This window comes from Oncorhynchus tshawytscha, linkage group LG08 (genome assembly GCF_018296145.1).
Source record: "Oncorhynchus tshawytscha isolate Ot180627B linkage group LG08, Otsh_v2.0, whole genome shotgun sequence".
Lineage (NCBI taxonomy): Eukaryota > Metazoa > Chordata > Actinopteri > Salmoniformes > Salmonidae > Oncorhynchus > Oncorhynchus tshawytscha.
This window is the reverse complement of record NC_056436.1, coordinates 83,811,506-83,834,958: the sequence shown is the minus strand read 5'-3', so window position 1 is coordinate 83,834,958 and position 23,453 is coordinate 83,811,506. Positions and strand designations below refer to the sequence as shown.

Sequence of the window (23,453 nt, the reverse complement as noted above, 5' to 3'; positions counted from 1 at the left end):
TATTTTTTTTATTTTTACTAATTCATTAAAAAAAATGTAAATGCTGAAATGTCTTGAGTCATTAAGTCAATTCCTTTGTTATGGCAAGCCTAAATAAGTTCAGAGGTAAAAATGTGCTTAACAAGTCATAATACAGTTTTTTACAATCACTTTGGCACTAATTTCGGAGACCTTGATGTCATTTTTCAAAACTCTAGACACAAAATTCAAAACCAATGATCAAAATGCTAATTTTTCAAAACTCTTAACACTTTTTCCAAATGCTTGGATACAATACACATACAACTAAGATCATTTTTTCATTGAACTAAAATCACCTGTTCAAAATGACACAACTTAACATCCAAGTATTACCATTTCAAAATGCAATTCACACATTACATCTGAGATGACTGTCTATTCATTTCATTACAATGATCTAACTATCAATTGATACAACTGCTCAAAATGATAAGTAACTGTTGCATTAGTCTTAATGCATAGTTTTATGGAAACTGACTAACAATATTCCATGTTTAGATCATGAAAGTTTCAGGATAACGAGATCCATTGACACCAATTACCGTGGAACCAACCAATTGGACGACATTATCTATGGATGTAATGTTTCATCATCATTCTTTATCAGACACTGTTTCTATGGTCCCATGTACCACTTTTCCAGACCATGTTTTCAGATTTGACATGACTGTACACTCACCGGCCACTTTATTAGGTACATCTATCTAGTACTGGGTAGGACCCCCTTTTGCCTCCACAACAGCCTGAATTATTCACAGTGTTGTACGCTAAGAGATGCCCATTCTGCACACCACTGTTTAAACAGCTGTTATTTGAGCATGTGTGGCCTTTCCGTTAGCTTGAATGAGTCTAGACATTCTCCTGTTGATGTTTTACAGTAAGCCAGGTGAGGAACACTGCAGTTGATGTTTTACCATAAGCCAGGTGAGGAACACTGCAGTTGATGTTTTACCATAAGCCAGGTGAGGAACACTGCAGTTGATGTTTTACCAGTAAGCAGTTGATGTTTTACAGTAAGCCAGGTGAGGAACACTGCAGTTGATGTTTTACCATAAGCCAGGTGAGGAACACTGCAGTTGATGTTTTACAGTAAGCCAGGTGAGGAACACTGCAGTTGATGTTTTACAGTAAGCCAGGTGAGGAACACTGCAGTTGATGTTTTACAGTAAGCCAGGTGAGGAACACTGCAGTTGATGTTTTACCATAAGCCAGGTGAGGAACACTGCAGTTGATGTTTTACAGTAAGCCAGGTGAGGAACACTGCAGTTGATGTTTTACCATAAGCCAGGTGAGGAACACTGCAGTTGATGTTTTACCATAAGCCAGGTGAGGAACACTGCAGTTGATGTTTTACAGTAAGCCAGGTGAGGAACACTGCAGTTGATGTTTTACAGTAAGCCAGGTGAGGAACACTGCAGTTGATGTTTTACAGTAAGCCAGGTGAGGAACACTGCAGTTGATGTTTTACAGTAAGCCAGGTGAGGAACACTGCAGTTGATGTTTTACAGTAAGCCAGGTGAGGAACACTGCAGTTGATGTTTTACAGTAAGCCAGGAGAGGAACACTGCAGTTGATGTTTTACAGTAAGCCAGGTGAGGAACACTGCAGTTGATGTTTTACCATAAGCCAGGTGAGGAACACTGCAGTTGATGTTTTACAGTAAGCCAGGTGAGGAACACTGCAGTTGATGTTTTACCATAAGCCAGGTGAGGAACACTGCAGTTGATGTTTTACAGTAAGCCAGGTGAGGAACACTGCAGTTGATGTTTTACAGTAAGCCAGGTGAGGAACACTGCAGTTGATGTTTTACAGTAAGCCAGGTGAGGAACACTGCAGTTGATGTTTTACAGTAGTTTTTTTTCTTTTTTTGTAGCTAATTATTTTTGCTTTGATTAAAAGAACACCTATGAGTGATTTTATTGTATTTCATCAATAAATGTCATATTTTGTTCAATGATTCCACTGTGTCTGTAGTATTCTCTCTACTAGTCCTTTTACAGTGATGTATTTACGTGTAGTAGCATAATGAAACCTGTATCACATATTTTGTACGACAATATTTAATGAATGAACGAACAACTACATAGTGAAACTATCGGTATCTTGTGTGTGGGTGATCTAAATGAATGTTCCTATCGGTATCTTGTGTGTGGGTGATCTAAATGAATGTTCCTATGTAGTTTTTTTATCTTTTTTGTAGCTGATCTATTTTTGAATGTTAAAAGAACACCTATGAGTGATTTTATTGTGGGTGATCTAAATGAATGTTCAATGATTCGGTATCTTGTGTGTGGGTGATCTAAATGAATGTTCCTATCGGTATCTTGTGTGTGGGTGATCTAAATGAATGTTCCTATCAGTATCTTGTGTGTGGGTGATCTAAATGAATGTTCCTATCGGTATCTTGTGTGTGGGTGATCTAAATGAATGTTCCTATCGGTATCTTGTGTGTGGGTGATCTAAATGAATGTTCCTATTGGTATTTCATGATGAATGAGTTATTCGAACCAATGATTCTGCAAGTGCAAGGTTTCTTTAAAGATATGAACAACGCTTTGAGAGTTGGACAGCCTGTGTTACTGTCACGTTCTGACCATAGTTCTTTTGTCTTTTCCTTGTTTGAGTGTTGGTCAGCACGTGAGCTGGGTGGGCATTCTATGTTGTATGTCTGGTTTGTCTATTTCTATGTTTGGCCTGATATGGTTCTCCATCAGAGGCAGGTGTTAGACATTGTCTCTGATTGGGAACCATATTTAGGTAGCCTGTTTTGTGTTGGGTTTTGTGGGTGATTATTTCTTATCTTTGTGTCTGTGCTCCAGATAAGACTGTGTTCGGTTTGCACATTTATTGTTTTGTATTCTGTTCATGGTGAATTACCTTATTAAAATAACATGAACTCTAACCACGCTGCGTTTTGGTCCGCCTCTCCTTCACAGGAAGAAAGCCTTTGCAGTAACAAGTGATGACCGTTTTGAGTTCTGTGTCTAGAGTTTTGAAAAATGACCACACGGTTCTGAAATTAGTGTCAAAGAAAAAAACTAAGTTACATGGACCTGAAAATCGATGGCAACTCTTGAAAAAAGGTTGTCTAGCAATGATCAACAACCAATTTGACAGAGCTTGAAGAATTTTGAAAAGAATAATGGGCAAATGTTGCGCAATCCAGTTGCGGAAAGCTCTTAGAGATTTACCCAGAAAGACTCACAGATCTTAGAGATTTACCCAGAAAGACTCACAGCTCTTAGAGACTTACCCAGAAAGACTCACAGCTCTTAGAGATTTACCCAGAAAGACTCACAGCTCTTAGAGACTTACCCAGAAAGACACATGGCTGTAATCGCTGTCAAATGTGTTTCTACAAAGTATTGACTCAGGGGTGTGAAAACGTATGTCAATGAGATATTTCTGCATTTCATATTCAATACATTTGCAAAACAATTCAAAAACGTATTTTTCACTGTCATTATGGGGTATTGTGATGTCATTATGGGGTATTGTGATGTCATTATGGGGTATTGTGATGTCATTATGGGGTATTGTGATGTCATTATGGGGTGTTGTGTGTAGATGGGTAAAAAATAATATTTAACTCATTTTGAATTCAGGCTGTAACACAACACAATGTGCTGAAGGCTCTGTAGCTAGTACAGTCAATGCCAAGTAGAGAAGTGACTGTCAAAACAATAAAACTGATTCTACTTTTAACAGCTGAGTTACTTGGATCGTCTTGAATACGTTGGCATGAAGTTATTTATGCATCTTTGACAACAATAAAGCTGCCATGAAGTGAAAGATACATATTTGACAAGAATAAAGCTGTGAAAATGACAGTGGCAGCCAACACTCAGTCTTAATGTCGACAGAAGTTTGGCAGCGTTTCTCATTCACTCCATTGAGCAACACACCTAATGTAAACACATCTATAAAAACTGTTCTCGCCCAAATCGGGCTACAGTGTTTTGTGTTTAGACTTGTTTTTAGTTCTTGCACCAATCATACTGTGCTTGATGATTTCACGACTTGTTATTTAAAGCCTGCAGGTATAATTATTTCAGACTTTTTTTGTCTCTCTATGTGTCAACATTTCGACTGATTCAAAACGGCAGTTTTCTGTTGTTGTTGTGAGGATCATTACTAGACATAATAGAGATTCTAACAGGGTCATACATGTCCACAAGTCTTAAAATAATTCATTTTTTAAGACGTAACAACTCATTAAGATTGAAGTGTTACAGAATACCTTCCAATCTAAATCTCCTGGTTTTCAGACATTACCAAGAACCCTGTCTGATGGTTCTGGTGAGGTTGAGGTCAAAGGAGAATGCTTAGGTCACACCAATGAAAAGAAGTCCAACATGTTTTTTATTACATAATTATCTGTCACGTGTAATAAATATTTAGAAATATGTTTTAAAGATATAATTGCACTTTTCTCTGACATGAATGTTTAACCAATATCTCTGCTTCGCTGACATTAATGCTTCCCAGTTCAATGTACAGTGGGGCAAAAAAGTATTTAGTCAGCCACCAATTGTGCAAGTTCTCCCATTTAAAAAGATGAGAGGCCTGTAATTTTCATCATAGGTACACTTCAACTATGACAGACAAAATGTGAAAAAAAATCTTGAATGAATTTATTTGCAAATTATGGCGGAAAGTAAGTATTTGGTCAACAACAAAAGTTTATCTCAATACTTTGTTATATACCCTTTGTTGGCAATGAAAGAGGTCAAACGTTTTCTGTAAGTCTTCACAAGGTTTTCACACACTGTTGCTCGTATTTTGGCCCATTCCTCCATGCAGATCTCCTCTAGAGCAGTGATGTTTTGGGGCTGTTGCCGAGCAACACAGACTTTCAACTCCCTCCAAAGATTTTCTATGGGGTTGAGATCTGGAGACTGGCTAGGCCACTCCAGGACCTTGAAATGCTTCTTACGAAGCCACTCCTTCGTTGCCCGGGCGGTGTGTTTGGGATCATTGTCATGCTGAAAGACCCAGCCACGTTTCATCTTCAATGCCCTTGCTGATGGAAGGAGGTTTTCACTCAAAATCTAACGGTACATGGCCCCATTCATTCTTTCCTTTACAGTTCTATTTTGGTTTCATCTGACCATATGACATTCTCCCAATCTTCTTCTGGATCATCCAAATGCTCTCTAGCAAACTTCAGACGGGCCTGGACATGTACTGGCTGAAGCAGGGGGACACGTCTGGCACTGCAGGATTTGAGTCCCTGGCGGCGTAGTGTGTTACTGATGGTAGGCTTTGTTACTTTGGTCCCAGCTCTCTGCAGGTCATTCACTAGGTCCCCCCGTGTGGTTCTGGGATTTTTGCTCACTGTTCTTGTGATCATTTTCACCCCACGGGGTGAGATCTTGCGTGGAGCCCCAGATCGAGGGAGATTATCAGTGGTCTTGTATGTCTTCCATTTCCTAATAATTGCTCCCACAGTTGATTTCTTCAAACCAAGCTGTTTACCTATTGCAGATTCAGTCTTCCCAGCCTGGTGCAGGTCTACAATTTTGTTTCTGATGTCCTTTGACAGCTCTTTGGTCTTGGCCAAAGTGGAGTTTGGAGTGTGACTGTTTGAGGTTGTGGATAAGTGTCTTTTATACTGATAAATAGTTCAAACAGGTGCCATTAATACAGGTAACAAGTGGAGAACAGAGGAGCCTCTTAAAGAAGAAGTTACAGGTCTGTGAGAGCCAGAAATCTTGCTTGTTTGTAGGTGACCAAATACTTATTTTCCACCATAATTTGCAAATAAATTCATTAAAAATCCTACAATGTGATTTTTCTGGATTTTTTTTCTCATTTTGTCTGTCATAGTTGAAGTGTATCTATGATGAAAATTACAGGCCTCATCTTTTTAAGTGGGAGAACTTGCACAATTGGTGGCTGACTAAATACTTTTTTGCCCCACTGTATATGGAGGTCAAAGGTTGCGTCGTCGTTGATGACGGTGCTCGTTGTGGACATAATGTCCAAGCGAAGATATTTCTCAGGAGGCCTTCACATTTTACTGCTCAGAAACCAAACATGACATTTGCAATCTGTACCTTTCAAAGTGTGTATAGACAGTACTATTAGTGCTTTCAGTGTGTACAGACAGTACTGTTTCAGTGTGTACAGACAGTACTGTTTCAGTGTGTACAGACAGTACTGTTTCAGTGTGTACAGACAGTGCTGTTTCAGTGTGTACAGACTGTACTGTTTCAGTGTGTACAGACTGTACTGTTTCAGTGTGTACAGACTGTACTGTTTCAGTGTGTACAGACTGTACTGTTTCAGTGTGTACAGACAGTACTGTTTCAGTGTGTATAGACAGTACTGTTTCAGTGTGTACAGACAGTACTGTTTCAGTGTGTACAGACAGTACTGTTTCAGTGTGCATAGACAGTACTGTTTCAGTGTGTACAGACAGTACTGTTTCTGTGTGTATAGACAGTACTGTTTCAGTGTGTACAGACAGTACTGTTTCAGTGTGTACAGACAGTACTGTTTCAGTGTGTACAGACAGTACTGTTTCAGTGTGTATAGACTGTACTGTTTCAGTGTGTATAGACAGTACTGTTTCGGTGTGTACAGACAGTACTGTTTCAGTGTGTACAGACAGTACTGTTTCAGTGTGTACAGACAGTACTGTTTCAGTGTGTACAGACTGTACTGTTTCAGTGTGTACAGACAGTACTGTTTCAGTGTGTACAGACAGTACTGTTTCAGTGTGTACAGACAGTACTGTTTCAGTGTGTACAGACAGTACTGTTTCAGTGTGTACAGACAGTACTGTTTCAGTGTGTACAGACAGTACTGTTTCAGTGTGTACAGACAGTACTGTTTCAGTGTGTATAGACAGTACTGTTTCAGTGTGTACAGACAGTACTGTTTCAGTGTGTACAGACAGTACTGTTTCAATGTGTACAGACAGTACTGTTTCAGTGTGTATAGACAGTACTGTTTCAGTGTGTACAGACAGTACTGTTTCAGTGTGTACAGACTGTACTGTTTCAATGTGTACAGACTGTACTGTTTCAGTGTGTACAGACTGTACTGTTTCAGTGTGTACAGACTGTACTGTTTCAGTGTGTACAGACTGTACTGTTCGTGCTTTCATAAATGGGAAGGACAGCAATGATGGCTGCTGAAGCTATGGAATAGTTCCAATGGTCATTTTGGTTCATTTTAATTTGAACTGAGTGTAAGTCATTCCTAGGGTTGCCAAACATAGATGTGAACTGGCAGTAATCTGCTGCATGACTTGTTTAATCCCCACTAACACGTCAGCATGTTTCCAAACAAACCTGGGATTTTGTATGTACAATTTGGCCACGATGAGAGAGGAGGAAGTCTAGTGTATGTACAGGTCATCCCTTTCCTGTCGTCAAATGACTTAGTAGCGTCACGAGTGGAATGTTTATTAATAGGATTCATCATTTAATTATTAATCAATAAACATTATTTTGCAAAACGTGCCTGAAAAATCCTGTGATGTATGTAAAGTGTCATATTGGGATGTAAACTCGAAAATGGAATGCATTTCAACTCTATATCAGCCCATAACCATGTGTGTGAGGTGTATACTTCTGTTTCAAAGTAGATTTGTTTAAGACCTCTAAGAAACTGCTCTGTGTGACCCTGAATTAAACCAACCATAGTATAGGCTAATAAGCCTTCTGCAACCCACTCAAACTACTGAATACTGAGTCCAATATGACAAGTTGTCTTTTAGAACAAAAAACAAATAGGTCTTTGTGATTCGTTGTGTTTACAGTTACGTCTAGAGGAAAGGTTTTATCAAAGAACCTCATTGGTCAATTGTGATGTTTTGATTTTAAGATAGAAGTATTGTATTCATGTTTTTGTTGATTATGTTGATAATATTATTGTTGTCATTTGTGTTTATGACAGGCATAGCACCATTACATTCCTTGTAAATGAACATTGAAAATGTACACAATCAGAAAGTGGAACTGTATAGTAAAACAGAAAGGGGGAAGGGATGGTTAAACCACTTTCAGTTCAGGTGATTAGGAGGAGGAAGGGTCTCTCTTTACATAACACTGCCTGGTTTATTATTAATGTTCCCATAAGTACAGTGACAATATTGAAGTTACTCATTGTTACATTGCACTTACACTGTACTTAGGGTTACGGCAAGGTGCAGGGCTGGTTAGGATTACTGCTGTAAGCACAGTATAACAATGAGTAATCACAATAATGATTACATTGTACAGTAATTACAGTAATAATGACACAGTAATAATGACACAGTAATAATTACAGTAATAATTACACAGTAATAATGACGGTAATAATTACAGTAATAATGAGACAGTAATGAGTGAGATAATGTGAAGAGGTGTTGTGAGGTGTTTCATGTATCAACAGAATGAGGATGGACGGTGTATAGAGGTGAAGTACAGTACCTGTGGAAGAACAGCAGGATGGACAGCGTGGTCTGGTCGATGTTGCTGTTGCAGATGCCCTCGTTGAGCAGGTAACAGGGGTCTCTGACCACAGACTCCAGAGAGTCCAGCCTCATCATGCTGTTCAGCTTGTCTGTGTTCACGTTCTGGTTCTGGAACGTCAGCTGCTCACGGAACTGGCGGAAGTGGCTGAGCGACGTGGGGCTGCCCATCAGAGGGGTGCTGTTGCCTCTGCCCTCACCCCCTCCTCCAGCTGGGTCGTCACAGTTGGCCAGGTCCAGGCAGCAGGAGCAGCAGTCCAGACCGATGGGAGAGCGACATTCTTCTCCTTCTGACATGATGACAGCAGATCAGGCAGTCAGGTCAGCAGAATACCTTGAGGGACTGGAGAGACGAGGACAGAGCTCCACAGCAGGAGAGAGAGGTATAAAGAGAGAAAGAGAAAGACCGTGGCACTGGTCTCTCTTCTTCTCAGGCTTGTAGTTGTTGTTGTGTGTAAGGTGTATTCCTCAGCATACGCAGAGGGAAGGATTGCCTCCCTCCAGGTTCTCTGAATTGGTTGTGTTGGTAAGTCAAGTGTCCCCAGCTTCCTCCTCTTCCCTGAGAGTAGGCAGTCAGTCGTGTCTCCCTGAGTCTCAAACTCGTCACGTTAATAAGGCTATGTTTGCTTTGGTTGTGAGACACTCGCTTCTGTGTCTGTGGGAGAGAGAGAGTTAGCCAATGCTGTGCTGTCTGTGTCTGAGTCGAACACACTCGCCCTGATTCAGCGGGAACGCGTTTCAAAGCTGCTTATCACTTTTTTTTTTGCCCAACGTTTGCGTGCTTAGAGACAGAGGGTGGGAGGTGGGGAAACCTTGTGATTGGTTGACGGCTGGCCCTCCCCTTTCTCTGCTCTCTCAACTGCTACATCACGATTGTTATTATTAAAGAGAGAGAGGGAGAGAGAGACACAGAGAGAGACACAGAGAGAGAAAGAGAGAGACACAGAGAGAAAGAGAGCAACAGAGAGAGAGAAAGAGAGTGACAGAGGGAGAGCGAGAAAGAGAAAGAGAGCAACAGAGAGAGAGAAAGAGAGAGACACAGAGAGAAAGAGAGTGACAGAGGGAGAGCGAGAAAGAGAAAGAGAGCAACAGAGAGAGAGAAAAAGTGACAGAGAGAGAGAGAGAGAGACAGAGAGGGAGAGAGACAGAGAGGGAGAGAGAGACAGAGAGAGGGAGAGAGACAGAGAGGGAGCGACAGAGAGGAGAGAGAGAGAGGAGAGAGAGAGAGGGAGAGAGAGAGAGGGAGAGACAGGGAGAGAGAGAGAGAGGAGAGAGAGAGAGGGAGAGAGAGAGAGAGAGAGAGAGAGAGAGAGAGAGAGAGAGGGAGAGACAGGGAGAGAGAGAGAGGGAGAGAGAGAGAGAGAGAGAGAGAAAGAGAGCAACAGAGAGAGAGAAAAGGTGACAGAGAGAGAGAGAGACAGAGAGGGAGAGACAGGGAGAGCGAGAGAAAGAGAAAGAGGAAGAGAGAGCATGAACACATACGGAAAATCGAATTAGCATACTAAAAAATCCCTATCAAAATCCTTCAGTTTAAACTAGAGATATCATTGGATGCATCTCAATCAACCTCATCCGTCTATTCGCACTTCCGCATCTGTGGTGAATGGTGACAGAGCTACAGCAGCGTTTGTCAGACCATGAGACATCCCGAAAATTGGTCTCACAAAATCGTCTGTAGTGTCCAAATGATTTGGCCTACATTATGACCCCTCTACGGAAAGATGAGATTCTTGCAATCGATGTTCTCCGTTTTGCTCTAAGATGCCCACAAGCGGTCCTGGGACTAGTCTGACGTCGGTGCCGCCGATCTGCCAACTTCTGTCTGTAGCGTCCGAACAGTTTGAGTTACACACTAACATGACCCCTCTGTGTTGAGACTCTCACGAAGGTGCGACTCTCAGCAACATGTACATGTTGGTTGTTATGCTCTACGACGCCCACAGTCCTCACAAGACTCGTCTGAAGGTCCCCTGGTACCAGTACATACGGAGACTGTTTAGTGCCCCCCCCAAATAAAGTGTCAAATACTTGTTTAAAACAATTATACATTTCCTCATTTCCTGATCTTTGTATTATCTCTCAGACATAGGACAGACACTTCAGAACAAACTTCATTTAGATCATTTTTAAGGGGGGGACGGGGGACGGGACAACTATCTGTTGTTAAAATTCAAATCAAATAGCTAAATGATCCTTCGTATGACCATCTTAAAACAATCCATACAGCTTATTAGAACCTAAAGGCAGTTCATAAAGACATACACATCTATAGGGAGGCTCCGGCCAATCAGTATCGAGTAACTATTAATAGGAAGAGAGGGGGGTAAATGTACATGAACGTGGCATATTTTGTCAAATGTACATTTTCACACTCAATGGGCACAAACAAAAGTGCATGTCTGTAATATTTAAAGTCCATCCATTTCAAGTCTGTTCAAGTCAAGATAGTAAAAATCAATATTTTCAATCTTCTCAGTTTGTCCCCAATTTGTTTATTGTGCTAAGTGAATTTTGATATCTGGCCCAGTGTGTTATTTTCTCAAACAACAGTATCACAAGCTAGAAAATAGAATGTCATTATATTTGAATTGAAAATGATATCATGCAGTAAAAATAAAATGGTTTACATTATACAAAGTAAGTAAACAGATAGCCCTGGATTTAATTAAGTTAGGGGAATTTATCTATCCAGAGTGTGATTAAGTTAAGGGAACTTATCTATCCAGAGTGTGATTAAATGAAGGGAACTTATCTATCCAGAGTGTGATTAATTTAGGGGAACTTATCTATCCAGAGTGTGATTAAGTTAGGGAAACATATCTAACCAGAGTGTGATTAATTTAGGGGAACTTATCTATCCAGAGTGTGATTAAGTTAGGGAAACATATCTATCCAGAGTGTGATTAAGTTAGGGAAACATATCTAACCAGAGTGTGATTAAGTTAGGGAAACTTATCTGTCCAGAGTGTGATTAATTTAGGGGAACTTATCTATCCAGAGTGTGATTAAGTTAGGGAAACATATCTAACCAGAGTGTGATTAAGTTAGGGAAACTTATCTGTCCAGAGTGTGATTAATTTAGGGGAACTTATCTATCCAGAGTGTGATTAAGTTAGGGGAACTTATCTATCCAGAGTGTGATTAAGTTAGTACACTATCAGCTTTGCAGTGAAGACAGAATAGAACAATGAGAAGATATCATGGCTTATTGAAAGCAGGCGTCAAATTCAAATGTTTGCATTGCGTTGTGCTCAGCAGTATCAATTAAACAGAGGAATTATCTGTCTGTTGCTTTGTTAAGTGTCTGATGATGTCCTCGGGCAGTGAAGCCCTTGGATGCATCCTAAATGACACACTATGCACTACTTTTGACCAGGGCCCAATAGCGTGCCATTTTGGGATGTACCCTTTTTGATGGGAAATCAGGTAGAAGCTGTGGATGAAGTGAAATGAAAGAAACGTTGCCCTCTATTGGTGCTGAGAAAATACAACACTTCTGTGATGACATGTTGATGAAGTGAGTCAGCCTGGCGATTCACTCTAAATTCTTCCGCTTCTCTGTCGTACGCGAGCAACTTTGGTCTGACACTGCCGTCGTTGATGTCGTTTGTGGCGACGAATGGCACGAGGGGCGTTGTACAAAAAACAAAAGTTGTCGTCTCTGACCAATCAGAGTGTCAAAGACAATGACATGTTTTCAAACCACCGCCTTTACTGACTCTGGTCCAACCCATCACCTCTGGACCAGTCTAACAGCTCTGAATGTGTTGGTATTCTGAGAAGGGTCAGGGAGGTACTCAGATCGAGACTCATCGAGGAGGAGAAACTAATGTCCGTGGCTTGGCGTACAGTGGTGTACAGCAGTTTTACATTTTGCCATGAGGCTGAGAGAAAATGTTGCTGTTTTAGAGCTCAGGGATTCTTAAAAGACAGGCAATCTCAAATATTTGTCTTAATATTAATATAATTTGAAATATATATTAGTATGAGCTATCATACCATGTAAAGAAACAACCTATTTTTCTCCTATATAAGATGCAACTTACTGGATTCATGTCCGTCAGGCACCATAAAAGTAATTTGTGTTTAAATGCCTTTATTGTTTAATTCTAAGATTAGATTATTCAAATGTGTAATACTGTCACGGCCTTCGTCGGAATGAGACCAAGTTGCGGCATGGTGAGCGTACATTTTCTTTATTTATATAAAATGCCGCCAACAAAACAAGAAATAACAAACAAAAAAAACGACTGTGGGCTATAGTACCCCTAACAACGACAACTTCCCACAATGACAAAAGGGAACAAGGCTGCTTAAGTATGATTCCCAATCAGAGACAATCAGAGACAACGATAGACAGCTGTCCCTGATTGAGAACCATACCCGGCCAAAACATAGAAATACAAAAACATAGAAAACAGAACATAGAATGCCCACCCAAGTCACACGCTGACCAAACCAAATAGAGACATAACAAGGCTCTCTAAGGTCAGGGCGTGACAAATACAAATCTCCAAATGTGTGTTTGTTCTGTTTTATAGCACTATTACATTTCTAGATTTAGAAAAAAAAGAACTTTCGTAAAGCAACTTTCGTATGTCTAGTACTAACGACATGCTTTGCGTAAAGCCAGTGTTTCTATGTTTGCGGATGACTCAACACTATACACGTCAGCTACTACAGCCACTGAAATGACAGCAACACTTAGCAAAGAGCTGCAGTCAGTTTCAGAACGGATGGCAAAGAATAAGTTAGTCCTACTTTTTTCAAAAACTAAAAGTATTGTATTTGGGACAAATCATTCACTAAACCCTTAACCTCAACTAAATCTTGTAATGAATAATGTGGAAATTGAGTATGTTGAGATGACTTATTGTTGCATCAATAAACATATTGATGCAACAGTAGCTAAGATGGGGAGAAGTCTGTCCATAATAAAGCACTTCTCTACTTTCTTAACAGAACTATCCAGAAGCCAGGTCCTACAGGCTCTAGTTTTTTCCCACCTGGACTACTGTTCAGTAGTGTGGTCAGGTGCCACAAAGAGGGATCTTGGAAAATTACAACTGTCTCAGAACAGGGCAGCACAGCTGGCCGTTAGATGTACACAGAGAGCTAACATTAATGATATGCATGTCAATATCTCTTGGCTCAAATGTGGAGGAGAGATTGACTTCATCACTACTTGTTTTTGTAAGAAGTGTTGACAAGCTGAATGCACCAAGCTGTCAGTTTAAACAACCAGCACACAGCTCAGAAACCCATTCCATTCTGTACAAGTCAGAACCGTAGGATAAATGAAGGGGGCAAACAGACAATGAAAGCTTTTGTAATATTCAACGCTTTACATTTCTCTAAAACAGTTTATAGGCTATTTGTGCACCAACCAAGTTAGAACAGTAGGCGAAATTAAGAGGGGAAAATATCTCAAATGATTAGTGTGAGGCAGTTTGAACACTGTTGAACACATGTTTTGAACACATGTCAAAAGAGATACAGGTCATGTAACACTATTTGACACATTAAATGATATGTTATTTGGGAGAGGTCAAATAACACAGTTCTATTATAGAATGTATAGTTACAGTTCTATTATAGAATTTGCAGGTGCAAGCCAAGCACCACCACTACTATCAGTATAACACAGTTCTATTATAGAATGTGGTGTGTGCTGAATTTGCAGGTGCAAGCCAAGCACCACCACTACTATCAGTATAACACAGTTCTATTATAGAATGTGGTGTGTGCTGAATTTGCAGGTGCACGCCAGGCACCACCACCACTATGAGTAGCACTGTCAAAGCTGTACAAAACAAAGAAGCACACACCAGGACACGAACGGTGTGTTTACAATACCGTGTTGGTGAAAATAGACCAAATGATTAGGGTTAGAGGCACCGGGGCTGCTAACCGCTTACTACACAACATACACTTAGTATTACTTTATTAGCTACAGTATAGATATCTCCCTGGAATATTACATCATTTATACAGCAGCATACTAGTCATTTTTGGACTCACCTTGTTGTGCTGTGTTCACTTGAACAGGATGGTGGCCCTGCGGTCCTTCTTGTTGGCAAATTTTGTCATCAAACTTTGTCATCAAAGTCTGGCATTCTTTGGATTCATGGTGGGAACTCGGAGAGAAAAACCACACAGCCACTCCATTGAATAGCAGGCTGACGTTAGTGGTTCTTTGTAACACTTGCAGTTAGACACTGATTCCTTCCAAAAGACTCAATGTGCGATTTCCAACTTCTTGTGTCTTGTCTTTATGTCCAATGGACGATGAGCACCGATACGTTTTAGCTGTAATTTCTCTTCGTTATTTCTCTTCATATGACAAGGATTAAAAGGGATTTGTCAGTAGACTGTTGACTTTATTCATGATGATGACATGCTACCTAAGATTTTCAAAGTATGATGTTGACATGATCAGTCCAATCAAAGCTACTGTACATATAATGTGGTTTGACATCATTTTATCTGTGGCCAATGACCTTGAGCCTTCTTGGAAGGGCACTTGTAATATAACTCTATGGCAGGAACAAAAGCGTTGACAGTAAGGGATGTCTACCCTTACTAAGGACTTTTAACTGGGTGATGACGTACTGTCCCCATGAGTGACAGAACACTGAGCCAATCACGGCCCAACACTTTATATTTTCTGCTGGCTCTCCCCGCCATCACAGAGCTAGGCTGAAACACCTGCATTTTGGAGCTGCCTTACTCAAGAAAACAAAAAAGAGACCATGTGTGTACGCAGCTTTATTAACTTAATGATACATATATTGTTTTTACGTTGTTTGCAAACTGATATGTCACACGTATTAATACAACAACAAAAAACATACAAAACAAGTAAGCCCCCCCCCAAAAATGTATTTATTTACACACATATACATACATATATATATATATTATTATTATTTTTTGCACAAAATGTGGGCTCTGCCCCACCTGACCTGAATGACGTGTCGCCACTGACTTCTACCATTTGTCATGTGGGACGTAGCTCTGGGGGGTTTCCAGTACAATGTGGAGGAGTGGATAGTGTGGAAGTTTTCTTTTTTTGTCTTCAATCCCAACAGCATGGAATATATGTCATTGGACATGTGTACAGTATGTGACTCTGAAGTACTTGGGGTTTTACTGCCCCCCATTGGAAATAAATGTGTACTGCTGGTGTTGAGGCATTGCCTCACAATCGGAAAGATTCTGAGGATGAAAAAATACACTAGAGGGTGCAACAAGCAAACATAAAAACTAACTGAATCCTAAATATAAAAACAAACCGGATCTCAAACATAAAACCTAACTGAATCTCAAACAAAAACTCTCTGTATCTCACAGCATCATCTACACCATATGATCTCAGCTGTCTCCATGTCATTATTGGTCAAATGTATTGATGACAGATTCACAAGTCTTACTTTGAAAATAAGTCTATGCGTACTTAAATCAGATGCATGTTTCAGTATTTAATGTGCCAAACTTTCAGTCAACAATGACCTTCCTCAGAGCAAGACAAAGATTTGACAGAGCTTATGGTATCTGAAGGCATTACAGAGTGATAGGCAGACATGATGCATTTAGTCTAGATCAGTGATCTGGACATAAAACTGTCACATGGAATCATTACGCATTCTAAGATTCTGTTCTAAGATTCTGTTCTAAGATTCTCTCTCCTGCTGTACAGCAGAGATAATTCAGGATAAAGGAGCATCAGTTAGATGAGACACAATATCAAATCTAACATCTATTTTAGACACCCTTGTGAACCACACTATTGTTCTGTACACTCCACAGCGTTTTCACTTTGAAATGACCTCGGCAGGACTCACTCATTGGTTGAGCTAAAGCCAGTCAGATTGTGTTCTGTTACTCCAGATACTCCTGCATCAAAGCCGAGGGACTAGACAGACAGAGCAGTCAGTGGTATCAAGCTGAACACGGGTAGGTGAGGTGACCATGGGTAGAGTCAGCTGAACATGGGTAGGCAGGCTGAAAACGAGTAGTTCATCTGAACACGGGTAGAGTCAGATGAACACGGGTAGGATCAGGCATTGGCAGGTAGTGAGTTAACCTCTCTTGGGTAGGGAGCAGTATTTTCACGTCCGGATGAAAAGCGTGCCCAAAGTAAAGTGCCTGTTACTATGAGCCTGTTACTAATATGTGCCTGTTACTAATATGCATATATCGGTAGATTTGGATAGAAAACACTATGAAGTTTATAAAACTGTTACAATTATGTCTGTGAGTATAACATAACTGATATGGCAGACGAAACCGCGTGGACAAACCAACCCCCCACCCCCCAAAAAAATTCATCCTACCACTGTTTTCAATGGCTGTCACTTTTATTATAAGGCAAAGTCCTCCCAGATTGCAGTTCCTAGGGCTTCCACTAGATGTCAACAGTCTTTAGAAAGAATTTCATGCCGGGTTTAGGAAAACTTTGCCAGAAATTGTAGTTTTTCTAGGTGGCTCCCATTTTGGCAATAGTGTTTCCAAGCGCGTGGAAGAGAGTGCGTTCTTTGGTATTTTTCTCCGGTAAAGACAATAACGATTCTCAGTCTTCATTTTTTTTGTTTATTTACTTATTAGGGTACCTAAAGTTTGATTATAAACGCTGTATGACTTGTTTGGAAAAGTTTATTAGTAACGTTTGGGATTAATTTTGTATGCATTTTGATGGAGGGAAACTGGGTGGATTGACTGCAGCTCGCCAGCTAAACTGAGTTTTCATGGATATAAAGAAGGACATTATCGAACAAAAGGACCATTTGCGGTGTATCTGGGACCCTTTGGAGTGCCAACAGAAGAAGATCATCAAAGGTAAGGCATTTATTATAACGCAACCTGTCTGGTTGAAATATGTTTTTCATGCTTTTGTATGTGGGGCGCTGTCCTCAGATAATGGCATGGTTTGCTTTCGCCGTAAAGCCTTTTTGAAATCTTACACAGCGGCTGGATTAACAAGAAGTTAAGCTTTATTTTGATGTGTTACACTTGTGATTTTATGAAAGTTAAATATTTATATTTCTGTAGTTTGAATTTCGCGCTCTGCAATTTCACCGGATGTTGGCCAGGTGGGACATTACCGTCTACCTGTCCATAAGAAGCTAAATCATTCAACCCTCTTGTTACCTCTTAAGGATTGTGACCAGTGGAGTAAAAGAAGGACTGTCTAAGGGAGAGGAGAGGACAGGGGAAAAGAAGAGAGGAGAGCAGAGCAGAGCAGTGGGTTCATACTTGGTTCCCAGACAGCGATAATTGTCTCACTCAGGCTTGAATTTCCTATAAGAATCCCCACCAACACTCCACTGCCTCCTCTTGGCACAGTGCCAGTTAAGGGTGAGAGCTTAGTGTCAGCGTCTAGCTGGAAGAGGGCACACACATCTACAGGATGAGAGAAACCTGACTGTTTCCACACACACACTTCCACTGTGAAGTCTAGGACATGTTGGAGAGATTGAGAGGAACTCAGGGTGAGACTGTGATATCTCCTCCCAGACCAATGAAAGGATTAGAGACTGCTGTATAACCCTGAGGGTCTGGCCAGGCACAGCAGGGAAGAGATCAGCCACTTTCAAATGTGACAAGATGGGAGAAATACTGTATATACTCTTTGTGCAGTAATAAATTAAACGTATTACAGTCAGACAGATACACTGATGGCAGAAAAATATACTAACATTATTACTGGAGTGAACGTGGAACAGAATCAGATGTATTGCTTTATTTCATATTTGATGCCAGAAATGTATAGGCCAGGATTCCCCAATAGTCGGCCCTTCGGCCAAAATGTTTTACTTACAAAGATATATATTTAATTTCAGGTCTTGGACATAAAATCTTCACCATATCAAAAGGAAATGATTTTAATTTGGGAAATCAGTTCCCAAGTAATCCGACGTTTAAGAGAGGCATATGTGATCGTATCTCAATGTCAATCAAGGTTTGAAACGATTCTGTTTTTCTCAAATGCTATATCTGTTTGGGACTCCAGCTGTCAGTTTACAGAGTACTGGTAAAACCAACCTGTCCCAATAACACCAACCTGTCCCAATAACACCAACATGTCCCAATAACACCAACCTGTACTGGTGAAACCAACCTGTCCCAATAAAACCAACCTGTACCAATTAAACCAACCTGTCCCAATAAAACCAACCTGTACCAATTAAACCAACCGGTACCAATAAAACCAACCTGTATTGTTAAAGTAGGAGGAGCCAATACTCAGACTATGACATCTTTTAGGAGGAGCCACTATGCTGACAATGACATCAATTTGGAGGTGCCACTACTCTGCTTATAACATCAAGTAGGATGTGCCACTACTCTGACTATGACATCAAGTAGGAGGAACCACTATGCTGACAATGACATCAATTTGGAGGTGCCACTACTCTGCTTATGACATCAAGTAGAATGTGCCACTACTCTGACTATGACATCAAGTAGGAGGAGCCACTACTCTGACTATGACATCATGTAGAAGGAGCCACTACACTGACTATGACATCAATTTGGAGGTGCCACTACTCTGCTTATGACATCAAGTAGGAAGAGCCACTACACTGACTATGACATCAAGTAGGAGGAGCCACTACTCTGACTATGGCATCAAGTAGGAGGAGCCACTACTCTGACTATGACATCAAGTAGCAGGAGCCACTACTCTGACGATGACATCAAGTAGGAAGGAGCCACTACTCTGACTATGACATCAAGTAGTAGGAGCCACTACTCTGACTATGACATCAAGTAGCAGGAGCCACTACTCTGACTGTGACTGTGACATCAAGTAGGAGGAGCCACTACTCTGACTATGACATCAAGTAGAAGGAGCCACTACTCTGACTATGACATCAAGTAGGAGGAGCCCCTACTCTGACTATGACATCAAGTAGGAGGAGCCACTACTCTGACTATGACATCAAGTAGGAGGAGCCACTACTCTGACTATGAAATAGGTAGTGACAAAAGCTGAATCTTCTCCTCAGCCACTGTAATACAGCAGAGTTTTAAAAAAGAAGATTCTGTTGGCAGCTGATGTACTTTGATGTAAATTATTCAGATGAAGTCACACCATCATCTTTAACGATCTCCCCGAAGACCTACTTCCTCATCTTACAGACATGTACTTCTCCCTCTCATGTGACACGGCACGTCCACCCAGGTCTGTATAACACTATGTACCAAACGGTGCCATTTCTTCATTGGACCATGGTCTAAACTAGTGCCCTCCATAGGGAATAGGACGGTATTTGTTACTAGGGTAAGCCTTGCAATAGAATAAACATATCAGCTGGACAGAAGACAAAGAACAGTGGCCATGTTTTGATTTCAGTGTGTGCCCTTTTTTAATGATCACTGTCCAAATATCTAGATTTCGCAGACAGTGTTTTGCTCTGAAAACAGAAATAGGCTGAATTGCGTCAGACCTTAAAGCAGTAATGGTATTCTTCTACATTAAATGTGAGCTCGATTTGCTCAGATCTCACTCTGTTTTCTGTTGCCTGGAAGGCTCTCTGAGCCAGTACAGTACTCTATGTGTTTTCATTGTCTTTATTTTGCCAGTAATTTAATCAGTTTATTCTACTTTTTAATATTACTGCCATTTTAATTTTCCCCATTAATAAAATGGTAGATTATGTATAATGGAGGTAAAATGCTGAAGGCAGGCTGCAGAATTCTGAGGACATTATGTTATGCAGTTTAAAAAAGTTCAATCATTATTTTTTTCCATATCGCTCACTCTCAGGCCATTAAGACTCCATTTCATCACTCACTCTCAGGCCATTAAGACTCCATTTCATCACTCACCCTCAGACCATTAAGACTCCATTTCATCACTCACTCTCAGGCCATTAAGACTCCATTTCATCACTCACTCTCAGGCCATTAGGACTCCATTTCATCACTCACTCTCAGGCCATTAGGACTCCATTTCATCACTCACTCTCAGGCCATTAAGACTCCATTTCATCACTCACTCTCAGGCCATTAAGACTCCATTTCATCACTCACTCTCAGGCCATTAAGACTCCATTTCATCACTCACCCTCAGACCATTAAGACTCCATTTCATCACTCACTCTCAGGCCATTAGGACTCCATTTCATCACTCACTCTCAGGCAATTAAGACTCCATTTCATCACTCACTCTCAGGCCATTAAGACTCCATTTCATCACTCACTCTCAGGCCATTAAGACTCCATTTCATCACTCACTCTCAGGCCATTAAGACTCCATTTCATCACTCATCCTCAGACCATTAAGACCCTTCCATGGCAACCCCCAAGGGAACCTTTCCCCAATAGAATATTTCCCCCATGGAACCCCACAGCTGTTGGCATTCTCACAAACAATCGCAACATTGTTTCAATAATATATAGAACTCTTCTTGCAGCTCTGGTATATAAAACTTTACTGAGGCCTTGCTCACTATTCATTCTGTGGCAGCACAATGACCAAACAATATACTGTATGTGATGCTCTTGATCCTATCTTTGATCATGACACTGGTGAGGAGGAGAGAGTCCTTGTTAAACTTTGACACAAAGTAGTCTGTGATAAATAGCACAATATGTTTCATCTGAGTATTTGTTATAGTGTAAATATTTCATACATTATGATTTTTGTTACTCAAAAACGAGTTGTATGAGCTCAGGTCAATGAGGCCTACAGGCCATAAATAGTTGTATGAGCTCAGGTCAAAGAGGCCTACAGGACATAAATAGTTGTATGAGCTCAGGTTAATGAGGCCTACAGACCATAAATAGTTGTATGAGCTCAGGTCAAAGAGGCCTACAGGACATAAATAGTTGTATGAGCTCAGGTCAATGAGGCCTACAGGCCATAAATAGTTGTATGAGCTCAGGTCAATGAGGCCTACAGGCCATAAATAGTTGTGTGAGGTCAGGTCAATGAGGCCTACAGGCCATAAATAGTTGTATGAGCTCAGGTCAATGAGGCCTACAGGCCATAAATAGTTGTGTGAGGTCAGGTCAATGAGGCCTACAGGACATAAATAGTTGTATGAGCTCAGGTCAATGAGGCCTACAGGCCATAAATAGTTGTATGAGCTCAGGTCAATGAGGCCTACAGGCCATAAATAGTTGTATGAGCTCAGGTCAATGAGGCCTACAGGACATAAATAGTTGTATGAGCTCAGGTCAATGAGGCCTACAGACCATAAATAGTTGTATGAGCTCAGGTCAATGAGGTCTACAGACCATAAATAGTTGTGTGAGGTCAGGTCAATGAGGCCTACAGGACATAAATAGTTGTATGAGCTCAGGTCAATGAGGCCTACAGACCATAAATAGTTGTATGAGCTCAGGTCAATGAGGTCTACAGACCATAAATAGTTGTATGAGCTCAGGTCAATGAGGCCTACAGACCATAAATAGTTGTATGAGCTCAGGTCAATGAGGTCTACAGACCATAAATAGTTGTATGAGCTCAGGTCAATGAGGCCTACAGGCCATAAATAGTTGTATGAGCTCAGGTCAATGAGGTCTACAGGACATTAATAGTTGTATGAGCTCAGGTTAATGAGGCCTACAGACCATAAATAGTTGTAATGAGCTCAGGTTAATGAGGCCTACAGGACATAAATAGTTGTATGAGCTCAGGTTAATGAGGCCTACAGGCCATAAATAGTTGTATGAGCTCAGGTCAATGAGGCCTACAGGCCATAAATAGTTGTATGAGCTCAGGTTAATGAGGCCTACAGGTCATAAATAGTTGTATGAGCTCAGGTTAATGAGGCCTACAGGACATAAGTAGTTGTAATGAGCTCAGGTTAATGAGGCCTACAGGCCATAAATAGTTGTATGAGCTCAGGTTAATGAGGCCTACAGGCCATAAATAGTTGTAATGAGCTCAGGTTAATGAGGCCTACAGGACATAAATAGTTGTATGAGCTCAGGTTAATGAGGCCTACAGGACATAAATAGTTGTATGAGCTCAGGTTAATGAGGCCTACAGGCCATAAATAGTTGTAATGAGCTCAGGTTAATGAGGCCTACAGGCCATAAATAGTTGTATGAACTCAGGTCAATGAGGTCTACAGGACATTAATAGTTGTATGAGCTCAGGTTAATGAGGCCTACAGGCCATAAATAGTTGTATGAGCTCAGGTCAATGAGGCCTACAGGCCATAAATAGTTGTATGAGCTCAGGTCAATGAGGTCTACAGGACATAAATAGTTGTATGAGCTCAGGTCAATGGGGCCTACAGGCCATAAATAGTTGTATGAGCTCAGGTCAATGAGGCCTACAGGCCATAAATAGTTGTATGAGCTCAGGTCAATGAGGCCTACAGGCCATAAATAGTTGTATGAGCTCAGGTCAATGAGGTCTACAGGACATAAATAGTTGTATGAGCTCAGGTCAATGAGGCCTACAGGACATAAATAGTTGTATGAGTTCAGGTCAATGAGGTCTACCCGACATAAATAGTTGTATGAGCTCAGGTCAATGAGGCCTACAGGACATAAATAGTTGTATGAGCTCAGGTCAATGAGGCCTACAGGACATAAATAGTTGTATGAGTTCAGGTCAATGAGGCCTACAGGCCATAAATAGTTGTATGAGCTCAGGTCAATGAGGTCTACAGGACATAAATAGTTGTATGAGCTCAGGTCAATGAGGCCTACAGGACATAAATAGTTGTATGAGCTCAGGTCAATGAGGCCTACAGGCCATAAATAGTTGTATGAGCTCAGGTTAATGAGGCCTACAGGACATAAATAGTTGTATGAGCTCAGGTTAATGAGGCCTACAGGCCATAAATAGTTGTAATGAGCTCAGGTTAATGAGGCCTACAGGCCATAAATAGTTGTATGAGCTCAGGTTAATGAGGCCTACAGGCCATAAATAGTTGTATGAGCTCAGGTTAATGAGGCCTACAGGACATAAATAGTTGTATGAGCTCAGGTTAATGAG

At 40.8% G+C, this 23,453-nt stretch overlaps 1 protein-coding gene across 1 annotated transcript in view; it reads right to left on the bottom strand.

The window, feature by feature from the left end:
- The window catches only part of LOC112240383 (TSC22 domain family protein 3), a 62,100-nt gene extending 52,882 nt beyond the window's left edge, over positions 1-9,218 (bottom strand). The window contains exon 1 of the mRNA XM_042326122.1: positions 8,448-9,218. Within this exon, the coding sequence (XP_042182056.1) occupies positions 8,448-8,785 (338 nt within the window). The 5' untranslated portion in view covers positions 8,786-9,218. The remainder of the gene's footprint in view (positions 1-8,447) is intronic.
- Between the last annotated feature and the right edge of the window lie 14,235 nt (positions 9,219-23,453).